The sequence below is a fragment of the Rattus rattus genome, chromosome 14, assembly GCF_011064425.1.
Source record: "Rattus rattus isolate New Zealand chromosome 14, Rrattus_CSIRO_v1, whole genome shotgun sequence".
In the NCBI taxonomy this organism is placed as follows: domain Eukaryota; kingdom Metazoa; phylum Chordata; class Mammalia; order Rodentia; family Muridae; genus Rattus; species Rattus rattus.
The window spans coordinates 35,731,287-35,758,796 of record NC_046167.1 but is presented as its reverse complement, the minus strand read 5'-3'; the positions used below and the strand labels follow the sequence as shown (position 1 = coordinate 35,758,796).

The 27,510-nt window shown below is 38.0% G+C and overlaps 1 protein-coding gene across 1 annotated transcript in view; it reads left to right on the top strand.

Annotated features, from left to right (window-relative positions):
* The window catches only part of Sugct (succinyl-CoA:glutarate-CoA transferase), a 792,221-nt gene that overhangs the window by 663,537 nt on the left and 101,174 nt on the right, over positions 1–27,510 (top strand). Inside the window, exon 13 of the mRNA XM_032884226.1 lies at positions 22,241–22,304. Within this exon, the coding sequence (XP_032740117.1) occupies positions 22,241–22,304 (64 nt within the window). The remainder of the gene's footprint in view (positions 1–22,240; positions 22,305–27,510) is intronic.

Sequence of the window (27,510 nt, the reverse complement as noted above, 5' to 3'; positions counted from 1 at the left end):
GAATATACATTGAGCAACCCATAGCTACAGCCGTATATGTAGCATAGAATGGCCTTGTTGGACATTTGAATGGCCTTGTTGGTCCTTTGAAGGCCAGATGCTACAGTGTAGAGGAATGTCAGGGTGGGAAGGCAAGACTGGGTGAGTGGGTTAGGGAGCACTCTCATGTGTTTCCAGAGGGAAAACAGGGAGAGGGGATAACATTTGAAACAAAAATAAAGAAAGTATCTAATGAAAGAAAAGGGGGGAAAAGTAACATTGGCCAAGAAAGGTTACTTCTACCTTACAGTTTATCATGAAGGGAATTCAGGGCAGAAACTCAAGGCAGTAACCTGGAGTCAAGAACTTAAATGTAGATAATAGAAAAATACTGCTTACCTACTTCCTCACTGTGGCTCCCACTCAGCTCACATTCTTATATAACCCAGGACCACTGGCCCAGGGCGTCATCACTCACAGTGGACTAGACATCTCTATGACAGTCAACAATCATCCATGACTATTCTCCATGACTATGGCTGTAAACCAATCCGATCTGGGTAATCCCTCAATTAAGACAACAAAGGTTTCAAATATGCCAGCACCATCTCATATAGTTAGTGGTAGACCTGAATGATTAAATTTTCCTATCCTACTGAGCTCTGCCTTCAGAAAAGAACAGCATCTTCTGAAGTACTTGCCAAATGTTCTTCATCTTTTAATCTTGTTTCTCAGTGCTCCTATGTTATGGAGAAAATGTAGCATCTGCAAATTACGCTTTCATTCTTGGAGGGAAAAATGGGATGCTAGATGTCTTCTGGTTGGTGTAACAAGTTACTGCAAATTAAGTGGCTAAAAGTAACAGATACCTAGTTCTGGAGTCTCTGAAGTCTCTGAGTCCTCAGCAAAGAGGAACCACAGTTGAGGATATACCTCCATTAAGTTGACTTTAGGCATGTCTATTCTGACATTTTCTTGTTTAGAGATTGATGTGAAAGGGTCCAGAACATTATGAGTGATGCCTCACTTGGGCAGATGGTCCTGAATTGTATAATAAAAGCAGGCTGATCAAGCTATACAGAGAAAGCCCGTAAGTAGCCTTCCTTCCTGGCCTCTGCTTCATTTCTTGCCTCCAGGTTCCTATCTTGAATTCTGGCTCTGACTTCCCTTCATGATAAGCTGTAATCTGTAAGCCAAATAAACACTTTTCTCCCCAAGTTGATTTTGGTCATGGTCTTCCATGACAATAGAAAGCAAATTCTTTGCTTTGTGCCAGCATTTCTCTGTTGTGCTTTGTTGACCACATTTCTGTTCCTTCTTTTCTATACCTTATACCTTTTCTTGCCTGTTTGTTAAGTTGCAAGACTGAAGATCTAAGCCGTAGCACAGAGAAGTCTTGCAATCTCAAAATTCAATCCCATCTGCAAAGCTTCAGTTTCAAGATACAGTAAAATATATGAATTCCAGGTATTGTAATTTGATATGTATAGGTTGTCATTATTAAACATACTGTAGCCAATCTAAAGTTTGATTCACAGCCACACATTTGCAAGAAACACTAATTAGACTCAATGGGTTATAGAATAATAATAACAGCAGAACAACAGCAGCAGCAGTGACAATGTTAAAGAAGACAATAAGTTAGGAAGAAAATGTGCTTGGGAGAAGAGGGGAATGGGATTGGTTATCTTCAAGATACATTTTATACATGGATGAAATTTCAATAAAAATATAAAAATCATTATAAAAAACAAGGATATGGGGCTGGGGATTTAGCTCAGTGGTAGAGCGCTTACCTAGGAAGCGCAAGGCCCTGGGTTAGGTCCCCAGCTCCAAAAAAAAAGAACCAAAAAAAAAAAAAAAAACAAGGATATCTAAGATGATAGGGCTCAGCTCTATGGAAAGTCTTCATTATGACCAAAAGGACTATGTCTATAACGTGAGTAAGGACAGTGTCAAGTGTCATTCCCAAGTGAAAAAGCTTGCTTGTAATGTGACGATACATCATGCAATTGGAAGCCAGTTATGTCAGATTCTCAGATACTGGAAGGAGGCTGAGGTAGCAGCCACTGTTCTGGCTCCTTAGTTGAGACGTGACACTGCTATGAATATCCACACTGAAAATGTGCCTGTAAGGCAGGTTGATGACACATGATTAAAATTATGAGCCTCTGGATACAAAAAGTCAGCTGGGAAATCATATGTGTTTGAGAGGAGCCCAGGCCTAACTTTTGGCTGGGTTCATGCCTCTCCGTTTCTGTTTCCATGTCCTACCATCCACAGTTATCCCACAGCACAACTAATTCAATCCAAAAATATAGATGCATAACTCAGACATTTCTTGCTGATAAAAATCTGTGGTTGTATCCAAAGGATCACTTGGACGTAGAGTTATCAGTGGCCTGGCTCATGCTTATCAATATTATCTCTCCCACACTGAGTCATGTGGCTCCTTCCTAAAATAGTTTTTCTTATCGCTTTCCCTAGAGCAAACATGCATTTGCCTGCAGAGAACAAAGCATTTCTCCACTAGCATAAATGCCCAGGAAAACCAAACCAACATGTAAGATGAAAGGACAGATTTATTGAATTTTAGAACAACTGCCTCGGTGCTTTTAAGGCTTAGAAACATTTTAGTTAATCACACTATTGCTATTCTTCCTTTGAACCTGAGTAATATTTTTGAATAATTAGTTATGTGTACAGAGGATAGATTCTGCAGTATTTATGATCTTTCTGTAGCTGTTAGACTGCCTTCTCATTGCCTCTTTCTCACCTATAATTTTCTAGAATGGCTTATGAAAATAAATGGCATCTTCCTTCCGGTAGAAGATGGTGTAGGCACCAATGTGATTTGAGGCTGGTCTAGTAACTTGTGTGCCCGAGAGAGAACATTTCCTCTGTGACTAACAGTAAATTATTTTTCCAGGTTAAACTTATATTGCCCTGTGTGAAGAATTATTCACAATGAGACTTAAACATATTTGGCATGCATGCCTTTACTAAAAGAAACTGTTATGGAAGCACATATGGATGCTTGTTTCATCCTGCTCTCCATATTCCCATGGACTCACTAAAGAAAACCTTCCTGTACCAAATAAGGAGATGCTATGCTGCAGTGAGATCCCAACAGAGATTTCATTTCCATAGTTTTCATCACAGTGTCATCAGGAGGACAGATAGCACAGTGTCCATAAAACTACTTACGTCTTCCCATGTCTGACCTTCTAAGGCTGTATTTGTTCCAACAAAAGAAACAACAATTTGATAATAGCAATCAGCTGGAATATTCAAAATCCCCACGGACTCTTTCTCCTCATGTCTGCATTTTACCCAGGTCAGGAACACTGATAATTTATGATAGTGGAAAGGCATACTGAATGCTTTAGAGACAGCACAGTGTGATAACCAAACTGTAGGCTATGTCATCAGGCAGACTCCTATTGTTATTGCGCAAGTCACTTTACCTCTCTATGGGTCTTCATCGATGAAAAAGAAAAACAAAGGTGCAAACAGGGCCAGAGGGCAGAAGACCTGAGCAGAGCATACAGTGTCCCTTCATGACAAGCATTTAAAGATTTAGTTATTATTATGTATGAGTGCTCTATCTCCATGTATACCTGCATGGCAGAAGAGTACATCAAGTCATATTACTGATGGTTATGAGACAAAATGTGATCACCGGGAATTGAACTCAGGACCTCTGAAAGAGCAGATAAGCATATTGTTTGTGCATTCCTTCCATACGCTTTACTCTCTATACATGCTGGCAAAAGGGCGGACTCTTGAGATGTCAGTTAGCTCTGCTCACTTAGAGTTCACATACTTAAAATGTAGTTTTTGTCATGTATGTTTTAGTTCTAGTCACCATCCTTTCTCCTTCTCATGCTCTGTCATGGTCATCACTAAAGTCCTTGGGAGATGATATACTTTCCAGCCATCTACATTAGAGTGGTGGTTTATTGACCAATAAATGAATATTGGTGAAAAAAATTAACTTTTATGGTTTCTAAAAATGGCTATTTTGTTTTAAAAAAAAATAGATGACTTCTACCTCCAAGCCTAGATTCTTGGCTGGAACCTTGCTGTGGGGAAGAGGGCTAAGTCCAATGAGAAAGATGATACATTTACAACCTCCTGACCTGTTCTTAGAATGAATAAAACTTGACATTCCCAAAGGGCAACTGGAGAAGCTTAAGAATGAAGGAATCCTATGGTTCTTTCAAAGTGAAGACAGCACAGGCAGTCACCCCATGGGCCACCTCTTGGCAAGTTTCCTCTTCGAGGGTTTTGCAGGCCCCTGTGCTGGGGTGAAAGAAGAGTTTCTCAACTTTCACCATAATTTGTAGCAACTGGCTCTGGGATAATTTAATTGAAGGTCCCACTGCTAAAGAAAATTGAATTAAGGTTACAAATCTGGACTTTTAATATCCTGACTTTAAAGTTCATAAATCACGTTTATAATCACTGGATTCTATTGTATTTCCTATTTTATTTAATAGTTGTTATTCTTCTTACTTCCTGGGTTAATTAATCTTGGGAAAGATTGAAGCACCAAATTAGGCCTCAAAAATGTAGGTTAGAGAGAAGTATCTGAAAATTCTCTGGATCTGACAGTATTGAGGATTGCATTAGTGAATCTGCTCATTTAGGAAGACTTTGAAAACAGTATTCTCTGTCAGCAGCATTGGCTCTAACTGTTGCATTAGAGTTTGATCTTCAAGGGACAAATGACACAGAGACAGATGCTGTTGATGTAGCTCGGTGGTTAGAAGAAACACCTATAGAAGAAAAGCTTCAATCGCAGAAGAGCAGTCAACCAGTCAATTAAGGAAACAGAACAAAAATCTGGAAGCCCATATTAGATGAGAAATCAAGTAAACAGTTGAAGTTTGCACACAGCAAAGCCAGCACTGGTAAGTGAAAGTCAGAGAGAAAACAGATTTTAAAAACTACACTGAAAACTAAAGAAGAAAACAGTAGGGAATCTGGCCTTTTTCTCTTGTAGGAAAGATATAAACAGAAAGTCTTGCTCTAACCCAATTGTTCTACATATAGGAATCAACACAATTTGGGATTCAAAAATAGCCAAATAGAAATTTAAATATATTGTGATCCTATTTTGATGGTTCCCCAAGTACTTGGAGAAAAAAAATAGTATAAAACATCCTGTGCAAATTTAAACATATTAAGCACAGTGAGAAAGGATCCATGCGTGGGCATGGACCTCCATAAATTCATTTGAATTCGGAGACAGAGATGTAGAGACATGTAGAGCAGTCCAATATATGCATGTCTAACATACATGTAATGTGAAATTGCTGGAGAATCTAGAGAAGAAAATGAAAACATTTGAACATGGTTATGAAGTCGTGAGCTTTTAAAAACAAACTTAATTCATACTTCAGAATCATGGAGATTTAAGAGGTGAAATAAAGGTTCAATATATTAAAGAAAAATCAGTTAAGATGTAGGCTGATGGTGATTGAACTGTAGTAAACCCAAGCCATAAAGATTTTTAAATCGAGATAGAAATGAATGACGCCTACCCAGAAGGCAATGGTAACTAGTAGGACCTGAGTTTCTGAAAGCAACACTGAAATAACATCCACACAGCAACAGAACGTAACAAAGTAACTGTCAGCCCAGAAAGGTGTAGCCAGCGTAGTTCTCTCCCAGTAAACCAAGGACTTTGAGGAACATAGCTAGTTTTACTATGAAAAAATTATTAAGGAGATTCTGGAGAATATTCTTCATGAAAAGGGGAAACTACCACTGGATGCCTAGAATTTAAAACAAAACTGGAGTTGAACAAAAATTTGTAAAATTTAGCAGGTCAAAGGACATCAGTTCTGAAGATAGGAGATGAGGAGTCATTTTTAATTGAAAGGAAACAAATCAGTAAACATGAGAGTGCATTACTGTGGTGCCACCGTTTTGTTTTTGAGTGAGGTCCCTGTGGCCAAAGGGGATGAGGTTACTACAGCTGCCTCAGTCTTCTCAGAAAACACAAGTATCTGTTGGCTACAGCTCAGAGTACTAGGAAACTTTGACTGACAACCCCCAACCCCTTTCGGTTCTTCCTAGCCCCACCCTATCTCTTTCCCTCCCCCTCCCCTCCCTTCTCCTCCCCCTCCTTTCCCTACCCTCTCCCTCTCCCTCTCCCTCTCCCTCTCCTCTCCCTCTCCCTCTCCCTCTCCCTCTCCCTCTCCCTCTCCTCTCCCTCTCCCCTCTCTTTCTCTTTCTGGTGTGTGTGTGTGTGTGTGTGTGTGTGTGTGTGTGTGTGTGTGTGTGTGTGTGTGTCTGTATGCGTGTCTGTGTGTCTGTCTGTGTCTGTGTATCTGTAAGTATTTTACTGGAATTAAACCCAGGGCTTATCACATTGAGAGTCAAATCTTTTACCAACTGTTTTACTCTGTCCTTTACATAATCCTCAATGCCTGTTAAAGTGGATTTTGGATAAATATCATTATGCACAAAAAAGCAAATCTCAAGATGCAATCAATTAAATAAAAAACAAGAAATGATGGGAATCTGTTTTTGTTCTAAGATTCAAGAGGTTAAACTGTGTTCAACATGACTCCACTATTAGAAAGCAATTGTGATCGTTTGTGAAGGAAATAAAAATACCGTTTGTCTTGTAATTTATGTCTATTACTTTTTTCTAACAATTATGAAGTTATTAGGACATTAATGCATATTAATAAATGCATTTTCACTTTATTACTTAATAAATAAAACAAAATTACTTAAAAAACAAAACAAAGCTAACATTTTTCTTTTTGCCTAAGGATATTGTAAAAAACTTTTTACAAGACACCAAGAATACTAGGAATCAAAATTTTCTTGAGGCATCTGTCATGTAAGTTAGCAGGGAATGACAAGATATGCACCGGTCAGTTTCTACTTTGCTAAGTCTGTGTCAAGGTTCATGTTAGTTCTCAGCTTGGCACAAGATGGAATCATAAGGAGGGAATTCCAAAGAGGAGTTATTTAAATTAAGCTGGTGTATTGGCATACCTTGGGGGGGTTTGTCTTGATTATGCTAATTGAGGTGGGAAGACCAGACCACTGAATGTCACCAATCCCCGAGGAAAGAACCATGAGTAACATAAGAGCACTGTGCATTTCTTGACCACATTCTGCTTTTGACTATGGATGCAATGTGACTGACTGCTTCAAGTTCAAGCTCTTGTGATTCTTCTCTCCATGATGCAATGTGACTGACTACTTCAAGTTCAAGCTATTGTAATTCTCCCCTCCATGATGGACTATAACCTGGAGTTCTCACCCTGTAATTTCATTGTTCCTTAAGATGCTTTTGCCAAGGAGTGTTATTCTGGCAACAGGAAGAGACATTAAGTCAACTTAGAATTTCTCAAGGAACAGATTAATAAAAGGCAAAAGTCCATATCTTCCAAAGTAGAAAAGGTTGGAAACCAATGTCAAGCATGAATACTTTTTAGTCAGACCAAAAATGTCATTAAATACAATATTAAAAGGAGTTAAAACTTATCAATCGTGCCAATTCATGCAAAGTCTATAAAATACTCCAATTAAAGGATACAGATATGATTAAGTACCAGAATTACTATGTAAGTTACACTTTAACAATAAAATTTTAATTAATTAGAACATGGAAACTGGTGAGTAATGGACAGTACTCTTAAGATAATGTATTTGACAACTTCATGGGCTGGTAAAATTCTGTGACATTTGTGTTTTGAAACTTAATAACGTTAAAAATTTCAAACTGTTATGTATGCATGGCGTGTGGGAGGCGTGGAGGCACGCCCTGCATATGTGGAAGTCACAGGTAAACTCACAGATTTTGGTGGCTTTCCTTTTGCCATGTGGGATGCAGGGAACCAACTTAGGCCACCGAACAGCCCAGTCTACTGAAAGGGACATTTTCAGGAACAAAATGGCATTTACTATGAACTGCGGTTAACCCTTAGTTCAGTTACTCAAAGTTATTTAGAACCTACCACAATAGTGTATTTTTTTCACAATTTCTAAATGACAGTGAAATAACAGCATATCAAACAATGAATGCTCAAATTAGTTTTAATTATTTTATTGGTCCATGTTTATTTTACAGAGTGCTAGGTTTCATAAAGTCAGTTATATATAAGTATATTTTGATATAATCTTATAAATATATTTTATTATTTAAAAATTTTATATGTAAATATATTTTGATCATGTACTTCCCGTCTCCTAAGTTTTTCCAGATCCTCTCTTCATCCCTACCCTCCCACCTTTAAGTTTTTTCTCAAAAAACAGAGAAAAGCCAATACAAAAACAAAACTCCCTAAAACCAAGAAAACATATTAAAGCTGCACACACACACACACACACACACACACACACACACACACACACACACACACCATAAAAGCCAAAATGCACTGAACTATGAAGTTCATTTTACGTTGGTTAGCTATTTTTGAACATGAGGCCTATCCTGGAGTGGTTGATATATCTAGTGTCACTCTACTGGACAAAATGGGTCTTTCCTCTTCTAGCAGATCTGGTAGCTCACTTGTTAACCTTTACCCTAGTGGTTGATTTTCTCCCATTCATTTTTTAAAATATAATAAAGTAGAAAATGTCATATCGAAATGGGACAAGACAAACCAACAGAAGGAAAAGAGCTTAAGAAAAGACACAAGAATCAGAGAAACATTTGTTTGCACACTCCGGAATCCCACATACCCTCCCATAACCTCGAAGCCATGTATATATTATGATTAATATATTATATTAAGATTAATTTCATCAGCAATGCCCTGAAAAATTGAAACAAAAAAGTTTAATTTTTTCCCAAGCAACTACAGTGTATTTCTAAGGCATTTAATGGAAAAATATACAAAGCTTTTATTAAAAATGCGAACACTTTATAAAATATTAAGGATGACTTAAATAAATGGAAATTACTAAAGTAAATGTTTAACGGGCGTAAGATAATATGGTAAGAATATTCTTTCTGCCCGATAGGGATTTCCTGGATTTGGATAAGCAAACGTTGAGATTTATAGAGAAGTGTTAAGGGCCAAGAACCCCTCAGGACAAAGGATAAGGCCTGGGTGGGTCATACATCTTGCCAAATGGAGCACTGAGGCTCAATGCAAAGCCACAGTGATTTAGTCAGCGTGGAGTTGGCAGGGGAATCATAGACCAACAAGCCAGAAGCAAGCACAGCCTTTAACGACTGATTTCAGGATTAGTGCTACAGAGTCACTGTGAGGAAAGGCTTCTCAGGAACCACTCAGAGGAAAGGAAAATCTAACTCCCTCTCACACAAAATTAAATGTGAATTCATGAGTAGCTGTTAAGACATAATACAGAGGGTTCAACATATCATTAATGCCGTTTTTCCAATGACAATACTGTAACATCGGGACCAGCATATTAGTCAAGACAAAGACCATTTCACCACTTGTAAGATTTCCTTGTTGCTTTTTTAATAGCTGTAGAGCCCCCCCACACACACACACACTCCCTGGCACTCTCATCTCTCTCCTAACTTCTCCACATTTAGATCTGTCACCATGAATGCTATAGAAATGGGACCCTAACTATAAAACCACCTTAAACTGGTTTTTCTCTCTTGTATGACTCTCTAAAGAGTCCTGTAGATTTTTGTGTAAAGTTGTTGCTTGTTCCTTTTTACTGCTAAGGAATATTCCATATTATGAATATTGGCTAAAGACATCTCTATATTCCTAATTTTGACTATTACAAACAAAACTCCTATAAATATTCATGTGTAGATATTTATGGACATAACTCTTCATAAATGTTCAATAATATAGATTCTCATTTGTAGGCTTAGAATTTTCAAAACCTACTTTGAGTTCTTAACTTTTTCCACCTCCGCTTGAGTCCATTGACCAGAAGTAGCAGAAAAACATGGTTAATAGAACAAGGTCATGCGGCCCTGTTTAGAAGTAGATCGTTGGGGAGATTCCAATCTAAATTGTCAGTTTATCATCAGTCCAGTCCAAAATATCAAACACAACCAATATCTGTAGTCCAGTCTAATTGGCAAACACCAAACATGAATCAGTAGCAGCTATGTGATCCAGAAGAAATCTTGACCACTGATTTGGCATGAGTCCAAGGAAGTGGTGAGAAATCTCCAGAATACCACATGAAGTTCTTTGGTGCTTTTCTCTCTAAGGAGTCATAATTAGCCAAAACAGCAAAGACCAGCAAAGAATTGCAAAATGAACCAATGGAAGAACATCTTATTGTCTTCAGGGTTATGTTTATATTCATTCTAAACATCACGTGCTCTCAAGTGTCAACTCCATCAAAGCATCATATGCCTTCTCTGTTAATGTTATCTGCTTCAACAAGACATTCTCTTATGAGACTCCTTCAGCAAAACATCCTCTTACAAAACAGTTTCCAGAAAAACATTACATGACAGACCTGAGTCTCCAAAGAAACCAAAAATTTCCACTCCACTGGTTCTGTGTGTTTGTATGTGTGCGTTTGCGTGTGCGTGTGTGTGTGTGTGTGTGTGTGTGTGTGTGTGTGTGTGTGTGTTTAATCTGTCTAGGCATCTATCTATATTTATTCACCTATTGACCTATCTAATAATCTATCATGTACCTAATCATCTATCTATCTATCTATCTATCTATCTATCTATATATATATATATATCATTCACTATCTATTTTTAGAAGCCATCTGTTTTCCCGAGCAGCCATATCATTTTACGTTTTCACCAGGGATGTCTCCTTTCCAGAAATGAATGTCATTATTTAAAATTTTAGATCTATTTTTGGGTTTGTCATTGTAGAGATCACATTCTTGGTTTAATCCATACTTTCTAATAATTAATGACACTGATAGTATCTCCTCATGTCCTTTCTTTCCCATCCCTTGTAACTCCTTCTTTATGACCTAGGACTAGTATCTACTTAGACTCTAATTTTTTTTACTATAATGAGTTGTTTACATTTATTTATAACATACATACATACAGGTGTATATCTGTAACAACAATTAATGAAAAAAGAAGCAATGAATTTAAAGAAAGGGTATATGGAAGAATTTGGAAGGAAGGATGAGAGGTAAAATAATGTAATTACAATCCCAGATAAAGGAAATAATTAAAAATTATTGTATATTTATTTTTTAATTTCAAGTCCATGACCTATTGAGATAGGAGATATACTTTCCTACACATGTAATTATGTACATCCAGAAACCACAGATTATCAAATAATAGTTTGTGCCAGGTGTGGGATATTTCCCCTTGAATTATTGCTCATAGATATTTAGAGACCCTCAAAACAATAGAGATAATTGTTATCACTCTAGTTTTCCTACCAAAACTTGATGGAAAGGCTCTATTGCTGAAAATAGCATAATCGTTGGTCATGTGATATGGAAAACTCAACCTGACACTGCTTAGAGCCTTTTCCCAGATCTCTCGCTTTTGCAGTAATAAAAGGTGCTATATAGGCTGTTTAGGGATGAGGATTTGGGGTGAGTTGTCAATAATATTACCCAGGTTTGAACCCTTTGATTCTAATAATGACTTGCATGGCATAATGCCCCATGTGTGCAATAGAGGCAGTTTACTGTGCCTGTAACCACCTAGTTTGGGATTGGCTTTGTGGCCTACTCCACAGGAGGAAATGCATGCATAAACTATAATTCTGGTTATGAATCTATGATTGGTAAGCTCAGAGGCCCCAGGGAGAAACCCAAAACTGTGATTCTGTAACTTGATGTCATATTTAAAGTGCTCTGTAATTCTATCTCTCCACACTCAAATATTAGTGCAGCTCTCAGAGCTTATCAGAGAAATTTCTTTGTGTAGCGGATATTGGTTAAAACAGAAACACATACCTCGTGAAAGATCAGAGTGTCAACGAAGTGCTCAGCCATAAATGACATTGTTGTATGACAGCTCTCCCCAAGACACAAGGACCATCATGGATGGATGCAGGACTGTGAGATCCAGAAGAACTGGAAAGCAACAATATTGGCTCAAAAACCAGGACTGCAGAACTCAGGAACTCATAACCTCGATGGTTGCTGCCCGTTGTATAGCAGTTTCCTTCAAGATTAAGACCTTACTACACATTGGAAGGAGCACAGGACAGTAAAAGAGAGGTAGATCAACAAAATGTTTTAAGATAAAATTCTAAAGGGTAGAGAGACAAGAATATACTTAGGAATACTTACAATATGTTAAGACAGAATGTTTATGGTGAGGTAAAATAAAAGAATGATCTGAGGTATAAGGTGTAATAAAGCACTCCATCTTACAAAGAAGCTCCTTCCTCTGGGAACGTAAACTTAACTGAATGGCTTCAGGAAGTCTCTGAAGCTGAGCAGATTCACTAGATTCCTTCCTCTCCAAACAGAAATGATAAGGACCACGGAAGATAATCTCAGACAAATGGCTGCAAGAAAGAAGCAGAGACAAGTTGGACTGCATAAAAGGAACAGAAACTAGCTGAACTCTCTACGAAAGACATTTTCTAAACTGATGAACTGCGTGCTGGTTGTGTAGTATGCTCCTGATTTCTAAGTTTTGTAACCTGTCATCCATGTAGGGTTGGATTTTGTGGAGTAACTCTTTTCCAGTTACTTTTGTTCCATACATAACACTCCAGCCCCTCATGCATATTCTTATAGGTAACCTTGACGCTTTTATCGGTTCATAATGTTGGATTTGCACAATATCTTTATATTTTTCTATTGTTAGTTACCTTCTGGGGTCCACAGACATTTGTTTATATCTCCCAGAAATAATGTCACATAAGATCTGCACCTAGTCAAGCCAGCCAATGTTTTGGTATGGAAAAGGGAGTTATGAGCCCCACTTCTGTTCTGAGGCACTATGGGCAAGTTGATGTCTTGTGGAGGAGTGAGGGTCAATTTTCTTTAAGAGAGTAACTCCTGGTAGGTTGACCATAATCTAGTGGATGGGCTCACACCAGGGACATAAGAACAGTACAAGTAGGAGTTGATGAAGTAATGATAAAACTGGACACAAGTTGTAGGGTAGGAGGTTGGTGTTGATCCTGAAATAGGTGGTGTGAATGTGATATTAACAACATTTTAAGAGACAAAAGAGCTTTCGGTTGAGGTTTCTTGTTTTTGTTTTGTTTGTTTGTTTGTTTGTTTGTTTTGCTAAATGCTTGGTTCCACTGTTAGAAAACGTTGTGTCTGGTTTGTGTCTTTGGCAAGAATTGTAAGAAGTGTTTAGAGATGGTTTTATGGATTTCTTTCTGAGTTCTCTACTCTGTTCCCTTTGTTTCCATCAGCAGTCTGCTCTGCTAATGCCATTTTCTCGTAATCCCCACAGTAGCACATCTATGTAAGTGTAGCACATCTACCTATCATCTCAATAGGGATACATTCAGTCTCATTTTATTATTAATTTCAAAATTGTAAAACCAGTCTCACATTTTTCATATAAATTTTTGAATACAACCAATTTTTTTAACTACAAAAATGTAAGTCTCTACAAAACCCTCATCAAGCATCTACTCTACATCTTGGGATATCTATGCTGTGTAGAGTATCCCGGCCATTGACAGGCTGTGTTTCTCTGTGTGTTGAAGTAATCCTTGATTTATTTTGCCAGTACTTTTTAGATTCTAGCTTGCTCAATCTGTGCCTTGTTATGGTTAGATTTCAGTACATTTTTCCTGTAGTGATACTAACTTTAGTACTTTTGTTCATTCTCTTTTCTATCTTCTTTACTTTTTATCTTCTTTTCTTTTCTGTAAATTGGGCATTGTGTCCCTAAGAGGCCAGCCCTTTTGTTTCTCTGCCTCAGATTTTCATGTGCTGGGTTCTAGGATGCACCACGACCATTCACTTGTAGACATGTTGTTTATCAAGTTGAACCAATTTCCTTCCATCACTAACTTTTCTCTCAGGCGTTATGAAGCCCATCAGCTTTTAAACATTTCTAAGGAAATTTAGAATATCTGTCATATAAGCATAGGAAAGTATTTCAAAATAAATAAAAACTGCACAGCATATTGCAAAGGTCAATAAATTGAGAATGATGAAGCAGGGAATTTTGTTTACTCCAAAACATCATAAAGTGAATAAGAAATAAAACTATATTTTCATTTCTACTACTTTTATGTTACAATAAGACATTCATATCCCAAATATGTGAACTTTGAAAATTCAATACAAAAATGAGTTCAGGCACTGAGAAAGCGTGCAAATGAATTGGATGAGTATTTAATTATAAAGATGATTTAAATGATTATTAAGCCAACAATAGTTAACTTTGTATATATCCTAAATTGAGCTTTGCCACACCTTCAGTACTGGATGCTGACAGGTTCAATATTGTGCAGATATCTCTACATACAACCTAAGTCAACTCATTGGGCTATCAATAAATAAAAAATTGTTTAAAAAAGCATGAAAACAGCAGTGGCCCTAACTGGGAAAAGAAAAAGATCAACAGGAATGGGAAGAAGAAAACAAACAGTCACAGAGTAAATAAATAAAAATTCATTTTATACAATAAATATAATGACTGTCACAGTGAAACACATGTACAATATATACAATAAATGTACAAAATTATGGTATAGTTATATAGCACCATACTTTACAATGATGGTCACAATTAGCCCTCAGCTGTATACTAAAAAATAATTAAATCATAGAAATAGCATCAAGAGAAAAAGAAAGTTAGAGAATACATATGCATAAATGTAGTAAGTTAATTAAATATTTCCTTTTTAGAAGTATATAGATAATGTGACACAGTGCAAAAGTTGGTTATTTGGGATTTTATCTGGGTTTGAGCACTGTGATGATTTGTATATGCTTTGCCCAGGGAGTGGCAGTATTAGAAGGTGTGACCTTGTTGGAGTAGGTGTGGCCTTGTTGGAGTAGGTGTGTCCCTATTGGAGTAGGTGGGGCCCTGTTGGAGTAGGTATGTCACTGTGGATGTAGACTTTAAAACCTTCATCCAGTATTCTGCTTGTAGCCTTCAGGTAAAGATGTAGAATTCTCAGCTCTGCATGCACCATGCCTGCCTAGATGCTTCCCATGCTCCCAGTTTGATGATAATGGACTGAACCTCTGAACCTATAAGTCAGCCCGAAATATATGTTGTTCTTTATAAGATCTCCCTTGGTCACCGTGTTTATTCATAGCAGTAAAACCCTAAGACAAGCATAGTTGGAACATTAATTCTGTTGAAAATGTTACTTTCTTATGCTGGTATTAGGTACATGTGTGCCCATTTTCTTGAACTATGCATATATATTAAAATGCTCCTTTTCATGACTTAAAGTATGATGTGTGTGTGTGTGTGTGTGTGTGTGTGTGTGTGTGTGTGTGTGTGTGTTCTACCTACATGTATGCATGTGCACCACATGTTTCTGATGGAGGCCAGAAGAAGGCATCAGATTACCTGGAACTGCAATTATAGAAATTTGAGACTTTGGGACTTGGACTCTGAAGGAACAGCATGAAGTCATATATGATGAGCCATCTCTCCAACCCCAGAATTATGAGATTTTGACATTAAAGAGTGAGAGGCTTGTGTGTATTAGCTTGAAAATAAGATTCAGTTATAGAGATTGAGCCAAGGGGGAAGATGAATGTGATCAATACATGCTTTGTTAAACTCTTAGTGAACTAATAAAACATTTAAACTAGTAGGGAAACTAAGGAAAGAAAAGAAAAGAAATAAAGAAAAAGAAATTGAGTCAAAGAAATAAGAACGCTCTGAACACCAACTTTTTTTTTTCCATCTTATTAACTTGAGTATTTCTTATTTACATTTCAATTGTTATTCCCCTTCCCGGTTTCTGGGCCAACATCTCCCTAACCCCCTCTCCCCCTATGGGTGTTCCCCTGCCCATCTTCCCCCTATTACCACCCTCCCCACAACAATCACGTTCACTGGGGGTTCAGTCTTGGCAGGACCAATGGCTTCCCCTTCCACTGGTGCTCTTACTAGGCTATTCATTGCTACCTATGAGGTTGGAACCCAGGGTCAGTCCATGTATAATCTTTGGGTAGTGGGTTAGTCCTGGAAGTTCTGGCTGGTTGGCATTGTTGTTCATATGGGGTCTCAATCCCCTTCAAGCTCTTTCAGGCCTTTCTAAGATTCCTTCAACGGGGGTCCCATTCTTAGTTCAGTGGTTTCCTGCTGACATTCGCCTCTGTATTTGCTGTATTCTGGCTGTGTCTCTCAGGAGAGATCTACATCCGGTTCCTGTCAGCCTGCACTTCTTTGCTTCATCCATCTTATCTAGTTTGGTGGCTGTATATGTATGGGCAGGCTCTCAATGGGTTGAACACCAACTTTTAAAACTGATCTCCGTTATCTAGGTAGAGCTAGGGACTTACCTGCTTTTCATTTCACGGCTTCATGTTATTTCTGTATTTTCTGCGGCAAGTTTTTTATAACAATTGAACTAACTTTTTGGCTATATCTGTCATACATTTTGCCTTTGTTTATGGAATTTCTCAAATGCTGTTTCAAAATTCTTCTGTTACACTAAGAATGATTAAATTGCGAGTGTTGATATTATATGTTGAATGATCTCAATATGAAATTCAAAATGCTCCAAAACTGAGCATTTTGGAGGATTTTGAGAAAAACTGAGTACTTTGATACCACAAATGGAAATTTTCATCTTATATTATGGGTTGGATCATAATATAAGTTCACTAGGAAAACATCCCATAAAATTAGCTTCAGACTAGAATATAAAGTATATATGGAACATAAGTTATTTGATATACTTGAGTGTGTATCTTTTCCAAGATCTTATTATTTATGTGTAACTATTCCAGCATTGGAAAAATCCCTTTTGTCATAAGCATCTCATATATTGACTGCGACCCTGGACACATATATTGTGGAAGAACTTTGTATCTAGGGAAATCTAGAGTTTGGTAAAATAGTTAAACAACAACCCTACCAAATAATAAAACAAAAGAATAGCTCCTGATATTATCCAGTTAATTCAATTTATTTTAAAAATTCAATACATATTTGTTGAACATCTATCAGACATATAGCAGATGACCAAATTGATACTATTAAATAACTGGAAGAGAGAAGTAGGTACATTTAATTGGAATTTCCTATGCAGAGCTGTAAGCTTTTGGAAGGTGAGGAACTAGTCTCCTCCTCCCTCCCTGGCCTCAATCTTCCTTGGCTCTTTGCATCTGGCACATTGGTATTTCATGCCAGCATAGCGGCTCATCACTAATCCCAGTACTTTAGAGGCAGAGGTAGGTATGCCTTTGTCCCTTTGAGGCCATCCTGGCCAACTTAGTAAGTTTCAGAACAGCCAGAGCTACATAATGATGCCCTGTCTCAAAGTCTACATTAGTTTTGTACTCATTAGCAATTAATAAGTATTCCTGATTATGAATTTAACACATGTGTGTTGCCGAGACAAATGCATGTGCCTAAATCTACACACTGTTTGTTGGTGGAGTCAGAGTTTGAATCCCGTGTCCTGAATGAGTTGGAAGCATAGCCAATTTTTGGTGCCAGGGCCATAACTATCATGTCAACTAATCCCTACAGATGCAATAGATAAATTAATGACCTTTCATATAGTGAGGATTCTGGCCTTTGGAGTTCTTCAGTGCTCTCCCCCAGATCAATGACTGGGGATCTGTTCTCATCAATTTCTTCCCACTGAACAGCTTTGAGCTGTGCCAGGGTGGTCTTGGCTTCCTCTGAGGGAGCAGGTTAATTTATTTAGTGTGCCTCCTGGTACCAAGCAATTGCTTTAGCATCATCGCTCCCCTTAGCTGACTTGATTTTACAGAATTGACCACACTGGACAGTTATTTTAATGGTAAATCAAATTATGCCTCTCCAGTCCCCTGCCCCTTTAACTGACTAGCCAAATGCCAGAAGCTTCCTAAGTGACTAGTGTTAGCCATGCATAATTACAGCGCAAGATCAGCCGCCAATTGCTTGTGAAATCTTGGGTCAGTGCTCACCTTCTTTAAGCCACCACTATCATTGAAGAGAAGGTACTACTTTAGGCCTGGTCTTGTTAATCAGAAGTTTTAATAAATATATTTGGTTCATAATATAATGAGTGGTCTTTAATGAGTTTTGCTATAGCTGCTGACATTGCATTAATTATAGCTGTTGTTGGCTGTAATATTTAATTTCAGTGTTATCTCTGTTGAATGACCTTCACTAAGCTCTTTGAGCTGAGTCATGTTGTTTTAAAACAGGAAGAGTTAAATATTTGCTTCTCATTGATATTGCTCCTTCCTTATGGAGCTTTTGTTGTATTCCAGATTGGCCTGGGGCTCTTGTTTTCTATCTCCTCTCTATAATTACAATTCTGGTACAAACTCATTCATTATTACTGCCTGCCCCTTCTTTGTGCCTAACGTATCAGAGTTGTGTGGAGTTTGTTGAATTAAGTGAATTTGTCAAGTGGGGATTTGTTGTAAATTGCATAGATTCATCTTCTTCTCGCCGTCCTTACTAATGTCACTGTTGGTACCATCTCAGTTTTGATATGTGCAAAGAAAGTGTAGCATTCAGCTGGTTTTCTTACTTTCCACAAAAATTTTGCGTTGGATAGAGGGCATCCATGTGTGTTTGTGTGGGGGTGTCTCTGGGATGAACCTAGAGTCTTGCACATAGCACTTTATTACTTAGCTGTATCCTAAGCTCCACTAACTCCCATTTTGACTCTTAGACAAGATCTTACTAATTTGTCAGGTTGGCCTTAACTCAATTTATAGCCCAGACAGGACTTGCATTTGGAATTCTCCTGCCTCAGTATCTCAAGCAGCTTGGCTTCCAGGCCTGTGCCCACAGGAACAGCTAAGGACATGAGTTTTTAATTTTTGTGCTTTTTGTTTGTTTGTTTATTTTTCTAGTGCTCCATTAAAGACCTTTTCCCTTTTTCTTCCATAAGACTTTATAAAAAGACTTACTTTTCTTCAGACTTGCATTGCTCACATCACTCGAAGATATACGTTTATCACCCCATCATTAATACATTACCATTTGCCTATCATTAGGCTGTCACTCTGTAAAACCCCTGAGAAAGAGTCCTTATTTTAAATAGGCCTGATACTTTGCTAAAGAGGTGAGTGCACTATCTAAAATTCTATTCTTGGCAAGAATAGGCTTTTGAAACATCAAGAAGAAATGAAATTTAGAGGTGCTCCCAAACAATGAAAGGTCTAGGAAGAACAAAGTAGTAAAATGGGGGAGAAAACAGTCAGATCTAAAAAACTACCAAAGGACAAAACTCACATAAGAGTTCCAGGGAAGTTATTTATTTTGAAATAACTTGATATGAAATAAGAAGAACCTGAATGATAAGGTTGAAATTAAAGTCAAGAAATCCACATACAGAAAAATTATAGTTTAAAGTCCCTGAAGGGGGCTGACAAGGAAACTCTGGTTAAAAGTAAACTGCTCTCTTGTAGGTCCCAAGTTTGTTTCCTAACACACACACACACACACACACACACACACACACACACACACACACACACACACACCATCAGGCTGCTGATACCTGCTTGTTATTCCAGTTCCAAGGAATCTGATTCTATTTCTTCTGGCCTTCATGGGCATCAACACTCATGTGTACCCCCTGCCACAATATACATATAATTTTTAAAAATTTTATATTAAGTCTTTGAATGCTCTCTGGTCCATTTTAGTGACAATAGTAAAGAAGATTTTTATTTAGCTTTTTGTATTAAAATTCTAGACATAGAAATCTTGGCTAGATGAGAGAAGTATGGTGAGCCATTTACTAACCCTTTCCAAAGAAATGTTTGAGAAGAGGTGGCAGGAGGCATGCCTCAGTTTCCAGTGAAGCTCTGATGAGTCAGTACACTGGGGGTAGTAGGTGAGATGTATGTTAAGATAGTCATTTGGCTTCAGAACTGTGAAAATGATACTGGGCAAAGCTCCACAAACAATGCTGGAGAATTACCTAAGATTCCAGGTCATTGGGCAATTTTTCCAGGGACAGCATTGTCTCTGGGACGAGAAGACCTGAACCAAGAAAAAAAGACTATGGAATCTTATTAGCTCCAAAAGGTGAGCGTCTGCCAAGCCATGGAATAAAGTCAGCTTTTTGTATGGATGGGAGCTCAGTTTTGCCCATTTGCTTCATTGTCCAGATGTCACAGCAAATGACAATGAGAAATGGCATTTAGTTTCTTGTGCCAAACATCAGACAATTTTTTATTTTTGCTTAAAGCTAAGTATTGATCCGGTAAAGGTCTCAACCAGGAAATATTACGTGCAGATCGCAGTCAAGTTAGAGGTTAAGGAAGTATGATCTCTGATGCTGCTTCTGTGAAAAATTTCAATCAACTGCCTCTAGCTTTCCCTTCACAAAACTTTAATACATGTCCCTTGACCTTTACCAACTACCCTTTCACGTTTGACACTTAACATTTGCTACATGATTAAAATTCAACGTTAATTAATTTCAATGCTATCAGTTAAGTTATATTTAGCTAAGAACACTCACTTTTGTCTTTTGTGAGTAGCACTGCAGCGCTATTACAAAGAGGTAGTCAGGAGGGCAACAGAGATACGAGAAGAGAAGAATGATTCAGTGTGCGGATAATTGTTTCAAGTGAAATTTAGCTTGGTATTTTTGTTCCTGTCCTCAGCAGAACTGAGATTTAGCACCTCCGGCTGGCATTTAGCCCCCACCCCCACAGAGAAGGAGGCTGTGCTGTGTGGATGCTGAGAATGAGCCACACCAGAATGAAATTATAGCACAGTTCTAACACTGGCAAGGGTTTTCTCTGGCCAGCTCGTGTGTACAAACCTGGTAATGCCAAAAGAAAAGCAAGGCATTGCTAGCAAGGCTCTCCATATGGCCTGAGTGATGGGGGTTGAATAGAGCGTTACTCTCTGAAACAGTGGTTATTCCTTACACAACCTTGTTGGATACCAGAATATTTGAGGATAGCAGATTCAGACATCCAAACTTACAAGGATACCCATGATAACTTAGGTCATAGTGTGACCCAAATGCTTATTAGAAATAGATACCACCCCTCTCATTTTTCTGAATCGTTCTCATTTTTCTCCTGAGTTCTTTTTCAAGGAAGAATATGTTTTTATCGGCTTCTTTATTCCACGCTCACTCACCTTTTATTATGGTAAAAATGTGGTTCCCTAAATCTGAATCTCAAAATGCTATACAACCATTACCACTGTTGTTCTGGTGTGAACTCAAAGTCCTTAAGTGTGCTGTGCCACTGAAATGTTTCTATCGTGTACAGGACAGAAAGAGAAGGCTACCTTCAGTTAGGAAAATGTGTTTACAATTTAGATCCAACCCTTCTCCATTAATAAGTAAAGCAATTTGATTATATATATTTTGGATTCTTGAACAATAACAAAAATTTAGCTTCCATTTCCAGGCTTTGTATTCAAATGCCAAAGCACTCAGGTACACCAGGCACATATCCCTAGTGAGATACTGTAGTAGTAACTGACCTATGGCCTTAGGTCATATCCCAAGCTATGTTTTCTTTTGTTCCTAAGGGAACACTGAATAGAGGTTCTTGGTCACAGCACAGAAGACCCTACTCAGTCTTAAAGCATAAGGTGTTTGGTCTGTTCTCTCATCAGAAACCTATTCTTGAGAACTTGTTTTCGTCATAGAAGACATCACTGGGTAAACTTCCCTGCTCAATTCCCCAACCTAGAGCCTTTCTCAATTGACTATGCTCAAGTGATTTATCTTAAAAGTCTTGTATCCTACACCTCCAGCTGTGACTTGCCCCTAGACACAGATTCACCTTTCACATCAGACCTCCTAATTCCACTGAACAGATGGCCAGGAGTGCTTGTGTATGTCCCATTGCCCCCTCTGGTGCAGGTCCTTGCTCCCCTCCTGCAATTGACTTTGTTCAGATCCTGCCATTATTTAACACAAACAATAAGGTGATCTTTGACTTTAGAGCAGCATACTTAGATGAAAGAAGGAAAACAAGAAGCTATATTTAAAGTAGGTTAATGTTTTAAGTATGAGAAGATTTTGTACCATTGCGCTTTTACAGTTCATGAGTCTCCTAGCCACTTTTGGTTTCAATAGTATATATGACAAGAAGAAACAGTTTTCAAGGGGAAGTTTAAAGATCTCTGTTTTAAAGCATCTTTCTACAATGTTGACTAAATAGATGGTTGTCTCCATATCTTGAGATTGCATATAGTTTACTTCTATGAACTATGTTTCTGGTTTTCCGTTTTCAGGTATTGCACAATGGCCTCGTTATGGAGATGAATCATCCCACTGTGGGGAAGATTTCGGTCCCAGGTTTGAAATTTTTTGCTATTTTTCTTAGCATCTTCATTCATCAACTGTGCATATGTTCCCTACTGTGGGGATCTGAAAACTCTCTAAAGAACTTATTGAAAAACAATTCAAGTGTATAATTTGTATAAAAGGGGTCTCCTATGACCATGTTTACCTGTAAGAATGTATGTTGAGACTACAGACTATGTGTCTTTTCACTAAAGAATGTTGAAATGTCTCAGTGACAAAAGCGTTCATGTTTCCTCATTCCACATTGAGTAATTATGGACACATGAAAGTACATTATGTAATTATCAATAGATAAATAATAATAGATATGCTATAGACCAGAAATATTTTGTGGTTGCTGTGAAGACAGAAGAGCAGGAATGTGGGAGTGGGCATCTCTTAGAACTGTGGTCAAGTGTACAGATCTTGACTTTCCAAGTCAAAGAACTAAGTTTTCATAAAGTGAGGTTTTCAAATGTTGACTCACGCCAGATAGACTAACCGAAGTCTATTGCTTAGGCAAAAATGCCATTTTCATTTGCAGAGGGAGCCATCTTTGTGGGAGCCAGAAGCATCCTCTATTTTTAAGTTTCAAGAACAACTTGATAATGATTTCCCGAAGCTGTTCACATAATGACTATTGATAACTAGAAACAGAACCAGAGGGAGAAATTATGAATAGAAGCAAATCAAGCGGGTGTGGATGTAAGCAGGGCCCTGTGTAGGTTATGAAGGTACCAGAGGGAGTCACACAATCATAGTCTACACACGTTACCTTAGAAAGATCACGAAGAGAATGTTGATGAAGTCTTAAGAGGTTGTGTATTCATTCACCCATACAATGAACATAGGGTGCATGTCAGGCTCGGAGTGTATTCATAAAAACATAAATGAGACAACTTGGAGTCCACACACAGACCTTGTACTTATTAGTATGTCAAATACTATGAACTATTAGCAGATGCTTCTGAAAGTGTAAATAAAGCACGCTACCCTAGAGGATGAGAAGGGCACAGAGCCTTCTGTGGTCTGGGGGACTGAGGAACACTATTTGGTAGGTTGTCTTCTTGCCCCAGACAAGACACAAATAACAGAAGCAAAGAAATTATCTGCTCAAGTATAATGTTGAAAATTAGTCAGTCTAATCGGGTTATTTACAGGAACATGGTAATGGATTCCTTATGGAAAAATGGCTACTTAGAGGCAGTTATACCACTGAGGAAAAATGTCTCGTCCGGCAACTGCTAACCACAAATGTATTTGGGAAAGGGGGCAGTTCATGTGCCCCTTTCCCTTAGCAATGGTTATAAATCCTTGAGATGGCATTTGAGTTTCTCTTCTCCATAACTGAAAATCAACGGACCCAGTTTTATGTGGGTATTAGGGGAGTGAATGTTCACAGTTGCTGGCAGTTCAGACAAGCAGAGCCTCACCATGCTCACAGGACAAAGAGTTCTAAACTCCTGATCTAAGCTGACTCCGTAGTTTACAGATGAGGACCCCATACATTAGAAGAAACAGTCGTCATTTTAAAGACAGGTTAGCTGGAGTAGTTAGCTGGACCATGAAGGAAAACAACCCAGTGGACGTTATAGGAGAATCTCATTGGAGAGGATGCTTTTCCCCATTAGATGGGAAATTTACTGATTTTTGTGTAAAAAGAAGAAAGACTCAATCTTAAGAGATTTTGTTCTTTTAATTTCTTGAAGGGAAGACTATCATCATTGCTCAGTTTAATCTGTCAATATATCAAGTAGCTATGGTCACAATAACGTGTGAAAAAAGAACACAAAACCCTAGTCTCTTTCTGTGTTCCTTTATTGGATGTATGTGATTGGCTGGGAGAAACAGCCATAGGCTGGGGTCCAGTGGGTGCCTTATTTCTAAGTACACATGATGGCTGGCTTGATTCCTCTTAGCATGCTTGTCTCATTTCTACTTTGTGTGTCTTTTATGGCCTCATGACAAATGGCTGAAGAATAAGAAGACACACAGAATCTATACTGTCACTTAAAGTATTAACATAGAACCTACACAGCCGATTGTTTGCCATTTTAAGCTGTTTCCATAGAGCAAGAAACCCATGCCCTTGAGAAGACTTCATGATGAAAAGGGGGAGCTTAATGCTGAACAAATAGCTGGGAGCAAAAATCCTGTTTACAATGATGGTTTCAGCCCTCCTGTAATATCCAATTTCTGGGTTTACCCCTTGTAGATTATTTCTTCTTAGTTCCTGTAGAGTTCATGTATCCTTTTGGTATGTCTATCTTACTAACAGCTTTTAGTTCTATAAATTTATCAATATGAAAGTTATCCAACTTCAGGCTCATTAATTTTTTTATTATCTAATAGAGACATATTTGATTATTCTAAATTTAGTTCTGTAGTTTTGTATCTAGGTATATTCATATTTGTATTTATAGTTAACTTGATACAAAATGTTAATAAACACATCCATATTTTCTTTGTTATTAATGAATAATGATAACAAATGATAATGGAAACGTGCTGCATTTCCATATGTTGCATACTTGAGGTCTTATATCATTATTAGTAACTTACCTCGTACCATTATTAGTAACATAGCTCCTACCTATGTACCAACAATCTACACCTCAAAGTACTACTTTGCCAATGTGAAATACTTAATCCTCTACACACAGATTAACTAAAATTTGCATTTTCTTCATTATTTAAGGATGCTAGCTGCAATCAGTTGCTCACAGAGCTTCTAGTTTGTGGGAAAAGCAGGCAGGGGACAATGCATGTGGAAAAGGAGGATGAGTGTTTCCATGGAAAACTAGAGGCTGAAGCTGATATCCTCAGTTACTGGACCAGAGAGACCATGCATAGTCTGTAGACTGAAGACAGTTCCTCTGAGAGGTGTGGTGTAAATGGATATTTAGAGACTGTAGCATGGCATACTGGAGGCTATGAGAATACTGTAGAATTGAGAAAATAGGAAGAACAGGCTAATAGTTACTCTGGAGAGTGGTCAGACAAATGAGGTTTTAAACAGAACTAATGGAGTTAAAACCAAATCAGAGGTTTCATTGTCATCTCTGGCAGTGTCTCTCCTTCTCTTCTGCATGGTATTTGAGCTGGGCTTGGAACTAGGTCTTGGATAGAAACCTTAGCCACACCAGAGCAGATGATTTCATGTATTGATTTTAGAAAAGATTTCTGTTTCCACCAAACTTCTGTTAAACCTATAGTGTCCTGGGGTGTTTGTTTTTTCAACATTTAAATTAATTATTTCATTATTTACATTCCAAATATTGCACCCTTCCAATTCCCCTTTGTCTCTCAGAGGGTGCTACCCACCGTTCCCCACATACCCCTTCCCTGGGGCATCAGATCTGTATAGGTTCAGGCACATCCTTTCCCACTGAAGCCAGACAGGGCAGTTCTCTGCTACATATGTGCTGGAGACCTTAGACAAGCCCATGCATGCTCTTTGGTTGGTGGTTTAGTCTCTGGGAAGTCCTAGGGTCCAGGTTAGTTGACACTGTTGGTCTTCCTATGAGGTTGCCATCCCCTTCAACTTCTTCAATTCTTCCCCTTAGTCTTCCATAGGGTCCCCGACCTCAGTCTAGTGGTTGGTTGTAAGTATCTGCATCTGTCTCAGTCCAGCTGTCCTGAGTTTTAAACTGTGAAATTGATAAAAATATGTGCTTATTAAATATAGAAAATAAATACATATTCAAGTCCCAGCAGAAGTTCTACAATGAGACAGATGATATAAACACCAACTGACTGTCACAGTAATGGAAAGAGCTTGCATAAATTATCGCAGTCTGTCAGTTCTCACTGAACCGCTACTGCATCTTGCAGTGCCACTGGCCATTGGCCTATTAGCCAGAGCAGATCCTGCTGTCCTTCCATATTCTGTGAAAGTGCCAAAATGGCCTTGTGCTGTGCCCTGAACTTCAAAGTCTGTCACTGCAATAGACTTTGCTGTGTAGTTATAAAGTAGCTCACTGTAAACTTTCAAATTCTTACCCATGAAAATGCACTGTGCTCATTTGACTCCAGAAACTTCTGGGAAGTGTTCACTGGTGATTGTGGTAGTGCTCTGAGAGGACATAGTCTTCTGTGTTTGTGAAAGGATTCTAAAGTGAATTACCCTGCATGATTGTCTCTGATCTGTGTTTTCCAAAAAGAGCTCCAAATTGTTTTAAATAAAACTTTCCATAAATTTTCCTCCATAGCATTTTAATATTCATCCTTAGGACTTAACCAATTTTAACCAGAGGATATTGGATAAAGGAGGAAGAGTCACCAGTTTGAATAAGTGTAGCTTGAACCAAATTATTGAAAACATTTTAAACTTTAGTGAATTTTTAAAATTTGAATTACTTGCTAAACTTTTCATAAGAGATGTTCTAAAACACCCTTCTGGCCTTGACACAGAATGTCTCACTGTCAATTTAGGAGAGAAAAATGGCATCAGTACTGCCTGAAGCAACTTAATATTAAAAGCTATTATGTTAAAAAAACTTTTAAAGATGATGCATACCAAGTTTATCCCATGTAACTTTTAAAGTAAACAGCCTTTGGAACCATTTCAGAAGTTTTGCCAGTTAGATTGTTTGCGGGCTGAGGCATGAACAGTAAACACAGTGACTGCCTAGTCCCACCTGTTGGTAGACATTTCTGCACTATGAACTCCTACACCTAGCCTTGTTACTTTCATGTTTTTCCTTCCTTTAGATGTGAAAGTAGATGTTTCTAGATTGAACTATCGTTATATTTCTAGACTAAATGGCAGCAATTGGAAAAGTTGTTGCAGAGCTTACCTGGCAAAAGAAAGAGGAGGAGGAACCGGGGTTTCTATTATTGCTCCTCCATGAAGTGCAATATGTTTGTCTTCACAAGGAATCCAATCTGATGCAAGATGAGGTGAGATAAGTTGTTTTTTCCCAACAAAAAAGCCTCTCAGTTCTCAGTGGACTCTTTCAAAGGCAAAGTAAAAGATAATGTAATTTTCTTGGGTGAACCTTTAATTGGACATATAGATTCTTTGGTATTTCTTCAGCTCTCCCTATGTTAGGAGAAGGTCAGAAGTAACCTGATCAAATTCCTATATGCCTAACTCAACACAGAAATCAAAACAAAATTGAAATAATGACACAGGAACGTTGGAGGCCATAGTGACTGGAAAGTATTCACTTTGCCTCACAGGGTCCATAAAACATGTTTTGGTATTGGCTCTTCA